The 12,380-nt window shown below is 25.8% G+C and overlaps 2 protein-coding genes across 2 annotated transcripts in view; one reads left to right on the top strand and one right to left on the bottom strand.

The window, feature by feature from the left end:
* Nucleotides 1-3,905, top strand: part of LOC135928441 (delta-1-pyrroline-5-carboxylate dehydrogenase, mitochondrial-like) — a 43,920-nt gene extending 40,015 nt beyond the window's left edge. The window contains exon 15 of the mRNA XM_065464901.1: nt 3,688-3,905. Coding sequence (XP_065320973.1) covers nt 3,688-3,803 — 116 coding nt within the window. The 3' untranslated portion in view covers nt 3,804-3,905. The remainder of the gene's footprint in view (nt 1-3,687) is intronic.
* An 87-nt stretch (nt 3,906-3,992) lies between these two features.
* On the bottom strand, nt 3,993-11,089 carry LOC135928440 (transmembrane 9 superfamily member 3-like). The gene is made up of 12 exons (XM_065464900.1): nt 10,965-11,089; nt 7,281-7,485; nt 7,114-7,239; nt 6,910-7,067; nt 6,788-6,865; nt 6,032-6,330; nt 5,870-5,964; nt 5,695-5,825; nt 5,509-5,648; nt 5,400-5,468; nt 5,166-5,351; nt 3,993-4,421 (listed from the first exon to the last, which is right to left on the bottom strand). Exons 1-12 carry the CDS (start codon nt 11,037-11,039, stop codon nt 4,232-4,234), a joined length of 1,752 nt encoding a protein of 583 aa, XP_065320972.1. The 5' UTR covers nt 11,040-11,089; the 3' UTR covers nt 3,993-4,231.
* Nucleotides 11,090-12,380: the final 1,291 nt, after the last annotated feature.

Genomic DNA, 12,380 nt, shown 5'->3' with positions numbered 1-12,380 from the left:
TTGTAAATTAATGGCTATAATAGTCAATTTTTTTAAAATAATTTTTCTTACCTCCTGCATTATTTATTGTTAGAAATTGACAAAATATGCACATTGTTATGAGCCTGGAGTCCTGCAGGGTGATAACATCAATATAATAGGTCTAGCCCTTGGCCCGAAAAATATTATTAAATCCTTTTTTTGCCTAATAAAATATCAGGGAGAGAGCAAATTTTTTTTAGAGGGGATGGCGGCAAAAATTTTCAGGTTAAATTGTGGTTTAGGGATGTTTAGAATCCACGTTTAATTAAGAGCTGTGTATCAGAACCCTTAGAACGCTGAATATTTTACTAAACCCGAACCCTTTTTAAATTTAGGGTACAATAACTTTATTTAAAATTTTATTTCTTTTAAAAAAATAAGATAAAATTAAATAAAAAACATGTAACTTAATTTTTTTTATTTTCAATATAAAAACTTTTTTGGTAAATTATTTTGTATGGAATCCTTTTTATTATTTTAGAGTACTACATTTTATGAAGAAATTTTACCAGCATATGTTGTAACTTTTTAAATAGATACATTACAATATTTAATTTAGGAATATTTATTTTTGTTTGTTGGATTATTAAATTAAGAGTAAGACCAAAGAAAAGAACATAATCACAAGGTAGAATAACTTTATTAACCCTTTCGTGCCCGAAATATTTCCCGTGAAAAAATTTTTTTTTCTTCTAAAACTGAGTTAAACACCTTTTTTATTTAAAAAAGTGTATATATATATATAGAATTATGAAATGTTACCAATTGTCATCATTGGGATATTCATATGTAAATAAATATACAATTTATTTTGAATGATAAGAAATAAAACAATTGCGATTTTTATTTAAACAAAGATATTTTACATTTTATACATTCAAATCTTGAATGTATATTTTTGCAGTACTTGCATCTGTGTCTACTAACCGCTGATGGCCAATGCCCTGTTTTATCTAATCTGATATCTGGGATTGGATGAAAACTATTCTTCCTTCTTTTTTTTTCAATCTTCAACGTAGGTCTACCTTCTTTTCCATCATTTTCCTTTCCAACCATTATCAATCCTTTAGCTATCTGAGCTTTAAATACTAAAAGGGATACATGTTTACTATTTTTCTGTTTCATTTGGCGTCTATAGAGCAACCATGAATTCACTACACAGGAATCTAATAAATGAAAGAAAACTCGCATGTAAAAACGCTTCCAGTTCTGTAGAGTTTAATTAACATATCACGGAGATCCACCCCGCCCATATCACCGTTATAGTCTTGAATTATGGCCGGAATTTTGACATTGATAAAAGATTTATCAGACACTGGCCATCTTCTCGTTCGTGATATGGGATGTATACCCATAAATAATGATATAGTGATAACCGATTTGTTATCAAACCATTTGCAAATTATAATATTATTAGAATCCACTTTATAATCATGGGACCCTTCAACCAGATGGCATTTCGATAATCATTAGATCTAAGGGTCCCATAAACCATTATCTTTGAGCGCAGCTGCTAAATTATATGAAGAAAAAAAGTTATCCATGTAAATTTTATGATTTCTATGTGGGGGAACAGTTTCTAATAGTCGTATAACAATATCTCCGCTAATTCCCATCAAAGTTTTTTTTTATATTTGTGGATTTTCCTAAATATATTTCGAAATCATATAGTATTCCAGATTATCCACATAAAGCGAAAATTTTAATTCCCCATTTATGCGGTTTTGGGCTAATATATTTAAATTGATCTCCCTCAGGTAAAATATATATTGAGGTCATTTAAAAATTATTTATAAAAATTTTAAAAAAAGTGTTATAAAAAAATTCCCACTTTCTTAAATTTTTGCTATTATAGTGGCCTTATAAATGGAAAATAACCTATATTCAATTCTTACCATATCATATTTTCAATATGTAATTTTAAAAAATTTATGAAAAAAATTACATTATAAAATCCCAATGTTACCAATTTGGATTTCCTCAAAAAATCATATAAATAATAGTTATTGTTTTTTTTCTATTATGAGATACTATTTAAATAACAAATTTTTCATTTACGAATTATAATTAAAAAAATATATATATAAAAACTAATAACATATTAAAAATGAATTAAAAAAAATGTATGTATAAAAGAGAAATAAGATTTTAAAAAAAATAATAAAATTTTTCAAAAAAAGGGTACAAATCACCCTAGAGAATAGTGAATGCTTAAAAAATTGGACCGGCAGATTTCCAGGGAAATCTGCTGGCGAAAGTAAAATCCTTCATTGGGGGTCTCCTGAGATCTGCCTCATTTTTTTCCCTATAGTTTTGATGAAATTGAGAGCATAACTTCCGAACATGCCTAGAGTATTGGTAACGATTGGGAACACGGTATATTTGTTTTTTTTAGGATTTCGGCCTTTTCGATGGCAGAAAATGAGAGGTTGGACTTGGCAGCAAAATCGACACAGGTATAGTCCCAAGCTAGGGGGAGACCATTAGTCCAGGGAATGAGAGATATGCCATATGGAGTTTTAATTTGAGAGGCCTACTGGTTGGAGGGTGGATGGATTAATAACTTTTTTTAAGAGCAGCTATGGGGATAATTTTTTTTTACTAAATATGAAATACTAGTAATAATCTATTATAAAAACATTATATACCTTTGATTTATATATATTTATATAGAATGGTTATCGATGTAGTGTAAAAATTTAGGCGCGTAAAATACCTAACTTTGAACTTGTATTTTGATATAATAAAATAATGATTTTGACAGGTTAATGATAAAATGCGAAATAATAAATATTGTTTTGTAAATTCATGTGTCTAAATAGCAACGATTAGTTTTTAAAATATAAAAATAATTGATTAAAATTTTTGATGACAAATGATCTTGCTGGGCGCGAAAAGGTTAAATATAAGTTGCAATGCACTGTCAAAGTTAGGCATAAAATATATTTTAATTTTAACATCTCGATTTTGGAAGATATCATAATTCACTTATATTCTAATTAATGACAAATTATTTTTATGGTTAGGCTAAATATAGCAAAATAAAATGTATAAAATACTGATATTTCTTTTATTTTTACTAAATTTTTCTGGACCACGAACCCTGAACCCACTTGAACGGGGTTCTGGTTTAGTGAAATACCTCTGAACCAGAACCCAAACCCTCTTTTCAGAAGAAGAGTTCACAGCCCTGGTTTTAATGTTATGCATTAATAAAAATAAGTTATTTCCCACCTTTTTTAAAAAAATTAATTTTGTAACTCCTTATTTAGAAATGCAATCTTTTTCGTAAATAAAAAAATCATTATTCATACAATTATTTTTCTGTCATAATTAACTTAACTACTCCAATGCCACTAATACTAACCTAGACTCAAGATTCATAAACAAATAATTATTTATAATACAAACAGATAAGGATTCGTATTTAAAAAAATCAATGAATCAAATCATAATATAAGTGCAAATAGCTACTTGAAGCGCGTCCAATCCAAATTATACTTTGAGAAGCGTTTCGAATTTGAGAAATTTTTCTTTTAATGAAAGGCGATTTTATTATAGAAAAAGAATTCTAGCTTCCAAGGAAAATTTAAAAAATATATGAAAACATATTTTATCCCTATCATATTTTTGTAAAGCTTGAAAAATATTTTATTAAAAATATAGGTACGAATGACAAAGCAGGTGGTCCTCATTATTTATTAAAATGGTCGTCTCCTCAATCCATTAAAGAAAATTTCGCTCAATTAAAAAATTGGAAATATTCATATATGTGTGAATAGACATTAGATTATATATTTCTAGTCACAATAAATACCTAAGTCAATTATAATTTCTGGGAACTATATTTATAATACTCATAATTTAATGCTACCTTGATGATCATGAATAAAATATAAATAATTTTGTGATAAAAATTTATTTAATATGAAAAATCACAGTGCACCAAATATAAGAAATATTTCGTAAATTTTTTTGGATATAAGTTTAAAATTCCATTCTATACCCTCTATTTGGTTAAAAATAAATTGGCATCTTATTGCATTATAATCATGTTAAACATTTATCAATAGGCATTTTATATAAATTTAAAGGAGAATAAATATATTATATAAAATTAATAAGTGTCGATTTAAACCATTTAACTTTATAAAATATAGGATAAGTTTTGTACAAAATTTAGTAGAATTTATAATACATATTGATAATATCAATCAATTTTGACAGTGGAATAAATTTTGTAAACGAAAGCAGTTGTCCCCAGGAAAGCGAAGGAACCACACATGATTCCCAGACCAGCACAAAATAGAAACATGTAAAAAAAGTAAAACGTCGTTTGGAATAGGCCATACATTTTTGTTTTAAAAAAGTAGTAGTAAATCGCATACAAATACACATATCTAATAATTTGTTTAATAATTATATATTTTTATAAGGATATAAAAAAAAATTCATTTCATCGGATATACTATTATCAGATAATTTTAAATTATCGAATTATTATAATTGTTAATTTACATTATGGTATTTAAATTTTTGATCAAAAAAGGACTTTGATAGTAAAAAATTTTCAATATAATACTCACGAATGATTTTTTTATAGAAAGAGGTAAAAATAAGTATTTAAAACATGCTTTGACATAAATTAATACAGAAAATGTGAGAATAGCCACAATAGCCTTTTTTTCGACAAAAAAAAATGTGTATTTTATTTATGTTTAATATCAGTGTATTGAAAATTAATCAGGAATGACAATTGTCACCATGTTTATATTAATTCTTAATATATTGAAATTATATTAAAAACATAAAATATCCATTTTATTTATTTTCATCGAAAAATTACTAATGGTTAGGGTAATTATCACCTTTTTATGACATTATCAAAAAAAAATAGAATAAAATTCAATATAGAAAATTAAAAACCATTCAAAAAAATGATCAAAAATTCAAAGGAATTTATTCTTATTCTCAATCTTATAAGAATTTTCAAAATTCCTTAAGGGTATATAAAAAGTTATTATGATATCCAAAAAAATTCTTATTTATTAATCTTTTAAGATTTTTTCAACCTAGTTTTAATTATGAGTGATTTTTTTTAAAAGACACTAATTAAACATTAAGATTTCGTATTAAAATATAACCCAGCAGTGGAAGAACCAGTTAAAAAGCTAGTCCATTGCCATCTATAATCTTCTGCATTTAATAAAAAATATGTTGATACTATTGTCACACATACTATCACAACTGCTAAAATCAATAGAACCAACAACATGAATCCATATACATAATAAATTTTGTAAGCCCAGAATGAGGTGAAAACAAAATACCTAGGTCAAGATGAATATTATTTAATAATATATATTTATTAATATTACATTTCGATAAATATTGAGCCAAATGGTAATATTCCTCCAATGGTTATGACAAAAATAGGTTCCATAAACCTAAATCTAAGTAGGTAATAGTTTATAAAATAATATAAACCATTTTTTTTCAGGAATGGGTCTAGGAACTGCATTAATTCTACAAGGATAATGTGGCTGACCAGATATGTTTTTCCCTAAAACTGCTCCAATAATGTTCAATGGAAATATGACAAATATACATATGCTGGCGACAGCTAACTAGAAAGTAAGTATAAACATTGAAAATAGTTTTAAATAATATTACCATTGATACAAATGGAATGCTTTTTGACGCATGGTAATATATAGAAAAAAAATTGATAAAAAAAGCTGTCCCACACACTAAAGAAGGAAATAAAAATGTCGAAAATATCATTTGCCTAACCCATTTTTTACCTTGTGAAAATTAGAAATGTACTGCAATTAGGATTATAATATACCTCCAAATCGTGTATATAAACTTGTTCCAACGTAGCCATTTAAGGGTGATGTGATGGAATACAAGAATATAGCCGTACTTAACAGTGATGCCCGCCTTAAATGTTTTTTCAAAATAAATTAAAGTGTTATAATTTAACAAGTATATTGAACAAAAAACTTACTCAGTGTAAAGTTCGCCAAGGATAGCAAAAAGTATCAAAAAAAAACAGGCACAAGATAATTGAAAACCGGATCCAATGAGAGATGAGAAGAGAGTGTTATGCCTGACGGATCTGAACACGTCTCCATGAATTTGCTTCCAACCATACTCATCGCCTAAGTCCTTTTCTAAATCATCCAAATCGTCATCTTTACTATATCTGGCATAATCCTTCCGCAAGGTCCTCATGAGTATCATGCTAACCAAACCCACCAGAAACACTACCATCATGAAGGAGTTGAATATGGAAAACCAGTGTATCTTTTAGACAATTTTTATTAATAAACTATACAATTCAGTATAAATTTTATGTTATTTTTTTCGATATAGTGCTATAAAAATGTGTAGGATAAATTTAGACTCTCTTTTAAAAAAAAATAATTTGTAAATTCAACACTTCAATTTATAAAAGTGGCGATGCTAAATCAAATTTAAATATATATTATAGTTAGTGTTGTTAAACGGCTCATTTTGAGCCGATTTTTAAAAACGGCTAATTCAATATTTTATTAGGAAAAATATTATGCAAGCCTGAAGATTTTGCTTATAGAAAGAACAAAGGTATAGACATATATCGTCGAAATCTCGAAGCTTAGTCAATATTTTCCTGGCTATAATGTTGAGTTAGCCGTTTTTAAAAATCGGCTCAAAACGAGCCGTTTAACAACACTAATTATAGTAGTAAATGCGTAATACAAATGTTTGTTTCTATACTCACACGATGTTGGAAAAATGCATGATCCAGATATTTTGTAAATCTATCTTCAAACTCAATATCCGATTTTTTCCAATTTACCTAAAAAATGCACCTGATTATTTATTGGATAAATTTCAAATTACTTCATAAGTAAAATTAATATCTTTGCCGGGAAGTATGTGAAACCTATTTTCACTAGTCAAATTAACATCTACTATTCTATCTTTATTGTAACCTATGTCAAATTTTTTATGAGTCCATAAATAAAAATTTCTGTATTCATCTTTCTCTCCCACTATTCCTATTAATTAATTTTTTGAATGCTTATAATATATATAATATTTAACCCCAAATAGGCAAATCATCCAAGTACATCTGATACCAAAAATTTTGTAATATAGCTTTAACAAATTGTTTATAGTCTTTTTCATTTAAATCCTTGATCTGACATACCAATTTTGTTGGGATATTTTCTATAAACATAAAATCAAATCGGAAACCTAAGAATTTAAACCAGTAAAATGAATGTGCATTCCACTTGGTTCCAAATCGTAGCCCTCCAATTTTTCAGCAAAGCTTTGTGCATAATATTGTTCATGTTCGTCGTCCGTCTTTATGGCATGACAAAAAGGAAAATCAAAGTAAGGATATGTTTCTTGACGATTATGATAAGGGCTTAAAGTGTTGTAAAAAAGAATCACTTCATCTTTTGCTTTGTACTTAAATAAAAAATATAAATAGATTTATATAAATATATGATAATAAAAACATTTTAAGATACTTGTAAGGGCCATTCCATATCAAATAAAACAAAAAACTTGACTTTTAAATGACCCCTTGTAGGGTTAGCAATAATCAATTAATTTGATTAAATCACAATTTTTTAATATAAATAAAATATTACCATTTATAAATTATAAATATTAAATTTATTAAAAAATATTTTATCGTTATCAATATTTAATATCTCCCCATTTCAAATAATTTTAATACATTCTGACTGATTATATAATTTATAATTATACAGGCGTAGCTAAGATTTTACTGGGGGGGGGGCATTAATAGTTAGCCCCCCCCCCATAAATTTTAATGGAGTGGGTAATTATATTTTTATATAAATAATTTTGGTTTTTCACTTTTTTAAAAATAAGTTCTAAAATTGAATTATAGTCATTATTTTAAAAATTTATTAACTTTTATTTCAAATGCTTGTTTATAGTTATATTGTATGCAAAAATATTTTTTTTGGGGGATGGGGGGGGGGTGTTTGGGAGTGTGTAGGAGGGATTTTACATTGGCTTAAAATGTTATTTATGAGAATTTATAAATTTCCCCCTCTCCACACCTAAAATTAAATTTCAATTTTTATAATGTTTGATTATTTTAATTAAATTAATATTCTATAAACTAGAATTAATAGTTATAAGCTGCATCTGAATTAGTTTTAGTATATGCAAAATATTAAATTGATATAAAACAGAGTATAAATGATGACAAAGATATTTTAACATCTCCTTATGCCAGCAATATTTAGAATATTATTTATATAGGTTTATTTTACCAAAAAATAATAATTAAAATATTTTATAATATAAAATTTATATGCAACAAGATAGTAAACTTTATGACATCATACTTTGTGAGCTGAATAAATCCAGCAGCATTATTTATCTAATATAGTTTACAATAGATTGGGGTGTTACTATCATACCATACTCTGATTATTTTCTACTTTTGAGTAATGGCGTATATCTTTGTTCACTAATAATGGATAAATCAGGCTAAGAATGGTTAGTGTATCCAAGAATTTTTAATAAATATCTTAGGACAAATAAAATTCAGATATGATAACTAACAGGCTAGTTTCTGATATATCTACAAATTCAGAATATGTGGGGTAATGGTTTTTTCTAATGCTAGACATCTACTCCATTGCCCTGTCAACAGATAAGATGAAATATATAAGGCATGAATACATTAATAAAATCATTATTTAAAGCTGTTCCTTCTCTTGAACCACAAGATATTTCTGTTACAGTATACATTTACTATTCCATATTATCTAAGAATATTTTTAAGTCCACTATATCTCATAATTTTTTTTGTAAAAATAAAATATTACATATGGAGATAAATTTTAAAAATAATAGTTGTCTATTATTTTTTGCAATGGATAGAAAAAAATATAATTGGGTATAAAATAATGGCTGTTTACAATATTTTTTGCATTGCTTAGAAAATATAAATAATGGTTTAAAATAATAATCGTATATTTCTTGTTATACATAGAAAAAATAAGGTAATCAAGTAAAAAGGTGAACATGTTTTTTTATTATTTTTATGAAAAAATGTTTTGGAAATATTGATTTGTTTAAATAAAAATAAAATTTATCTAATTAAACTTTAATTTGATATTAGGTTAAAATTAAAAGGCTTGAGTTATTAGGGTTAAATTAAAAAGTTTAAGAAGATATTATTTAGTAAAAATTAAAAGGTTAGCCAAATATTTGAATAGATATACTACCTCAACAATTTCCAGATATCTTGCATTTCTTAATATATGATAAAATTTGCACTTTGAGCACTTTTATATCTTCTTGCATGAGTTAATCAAAAATTTCACATAACACCTATATAGGCATTATCAATATACATATTTTTTTAAAATCTGAAGAGGTATCAAAAATCATGTTCATGTTTATAAAATTTTAAATAGGAAAGTTGTTCACTATTTAAATTATATTTGATAATATATGGTAGTTTTTAATTATTTATAAAACTTATTCTTTTTAAAAATTAAAAATATAGTTTAATAAGGTATTTAACAAAATGATAAACTTAACAAATATAATCAAAAAGGTGTGCAGTGTTAATCCCTGAATACATTATCAACCTAGTGTTATAATATTTAATATCATTGATCTCAGCATGATTGTCTCAGAATTTTGCTATTAAAAAAATTTAGTATGCAAATTTATGACTTTTTCCTTTATAAAAAATATTTCAGACTGGGCAAGGTAACTTATAAAAATTATCTGGCTAGACAACTTGTACAAAATTGTTTTACAAGCCATGCTATGATTTTATGGGCCATAAAAAACCTTTTCAAAAACTTAAGGGCCAGCTGAGGCTATACTAATCTTATCCTTAATATAAATAATAGTCCTCAAATTTTTTAGTCCAGCTAAATATTTAAATGTTGGGGTTTTTCAGGTTTATTTGTAACAAATTAAAATATTACAAGTAGTATCATATAAATTTTGCAAATAATAAATACTCAGCATAAATGTGGCATAATTTTTTCACCATGAAGTACAAGTTTTAATTAAAAAATATAACATTTAAGTTACACTTTAATTAATCACCATGGCCCCACAATATTTAATATAATATGAATGTTTATAATGTAATTCTAAAATTCATATTATAATTTAAAGCAGTATTAATTAATGTTTTATTTCTAAAAATGAGCCATATATTTTTATAATTTGTCATATTGTGTTAAATTTATAACAATAATGTATAACCTATCTGTCTACAATTAAATTTTAACAAATATATTAAAACTCATTCAACTTATAAATAATTATTCAAATTAGAGGTCTGCAATTCCCAGCCCATTAGATAACATCTGAATTTTATTTTATTTGGGGTAAGCAGGACAAAAAATTATTAGGCTAGATTATTGATGAATTCTGATATTTGACACAAGTGATAATCCAGAAAGTGTATTGTTTTTAATTTAATCACTCTCCATTATAAATAGTTGATTATTTTGGTAAGCAACTACATATATTTGGGGTTAGGCATTGTATTTAAAAAAACCAGGCTGAACTTTAGTAAAATTATTAAAATCAGGCTAAGCCAGGAGAGACAAAAGCTAAATTCCAATTAGTCAGGGTTTAAAAATTTTGTCATTTGCAGACCTCTAATTTAAATTATGTTAAAAAATGTAGAAATGTGAAAAATGAGTTATACCATCATTAGTAGCTCAATATTGGGCTCAGTTTTAGTATTATTTTATTTTAAAATTAGTTCACTCAATTATTAAAAAAAATTACAACATATTATCTTAAATAATTTTTGAACTGTTATCTATTGAATGAAATTAAAAATAGTTAACATAGCATTGGATAAGGAATATTAAATCTTAAATGAATACAAAACAAAATTTAAGATTTATTATTATAAATTTTACTATGTGAGTAAGACGATCTGAACAAATTTGAATTATTTGGGATACCAATAGCAGAAAAAAATGTGCATAGTACATCTCAAACTTTTTATAAAACGTATGAATTCACTTTCATAACACGATAACACCACAACAAAAACAATTTTGAAAATTCTGTAATGTAGAAATTATAAGCCCAAAAATATAAATTTTCTGAATAAAGTGGTCATATCTATGTAAAAAAATTTAAAGTAAGCCAAAATATACAAAAGAATATTATCAACCTATTATATTTGTTTCTTATGTATTCTTTTATTTTATTTTTAAAAATAAATCTAAAACTTAAACCAATGCCATCTAAAAATATTGATAGAATTGTAAGAATGTAGAGGACTATACCCAGCATCTAAATCGCAGAAAAGGTGTTGGAGGCAAACCCCCTTAAAAAATCTACCCTACCCTCTAAAAAAATTCCGCGGCCTTCGGCCGCGATATTTGCCAAACCACGATGCTATAGTGATATTAATAAAAAAATCTTATAATAAACTACCATTTATAATCTCACAGCAAAATTTTATTTACATCCTTTCAAAATTTAGGCTAGGAAAAAACAATTAAATCTCTAATTCTTGCTAATAATCAATCGGCCATTGAAAAGCTGTTTGGGCCATTTTATTGGGATTTATCATTGAATGAGAAAAAAAAAGTGTGGTAATCTTCAATAATTTTGGATGTTTGCTAATTATTAAATTAAGAATTTAGATAAAATTTGTTTACCTATCAAAAATCTTATTTTTAATAATAAAATTTAAAGTATTTTGCTAAAATTTTAAATGATTAATTATATTCTTACTGAAAATCAATTATATATGTTAACCTCTATACTTATAGAAAATTGACAAATAAGAATAATATCCTAAACCTTTAATAGCATGCAATATTTAAATCTAGTAATTAATTTATAATTATATAATTTATAAAATAAAAAAAATATATAATTAATATAATTAATTAACGATTACGAAAAAAAAACCCGTGCATTTAATGATCGTGCTTTCGTTTTTGGAAAAGGAGACTCAAGTATATGTTAGTGGCGTCACTCAGTAGCCTCACTATAGGAGTAGGCGCAAGGGCTCAAACTCTATGAAAAAATTGCAAAATTTTTAATTTTTTTTATGTCATTAAAAAAAAAGGTAAGTCAGCTTAAAAAAACAAGGTAATTTACGATAATGTTAGCTAAAAAAGGTAATTTTGGATAATGCTAGTTTAAAAAAAAGTTATTTTTAAAATAATTTTAGAAAATATTTTTGAGCCCCCCCTGCTGAGATTGTAAAAGCTAGTGACGCCACTTTAAAAAAAAGATTATTAACCTTTTTTTAGTAGTTTAAAAATAAAAGTTTGGCTCAAGTTCCTGTGACCCCCCCCCCCCCCCCCTTCCCC

The sequence above is a fragment of the Gordionus sp. m RMFG-2023 genome, chromosome 4 (assembly GCF_954871325.1).
Source record: "Gordionus sp. m RMFG-2023 chromosome 4, tfGorSpeb1-WG-v2, whole genome shotgun sequence".
In the NCBI taxonomy this organism is placed as follows: Eukaryota; Metazoa; Nematomorpha; class Gordioida; order Chordodea; family Parachordodidae; genus Gordionus; species Gordionus sp. m RMFG-2023.
The sequence above is the reverse complement of the archived record's forward strand: the minus strand, read 5'-3'. Positions and strand labels throughout refer to the sequence as shown.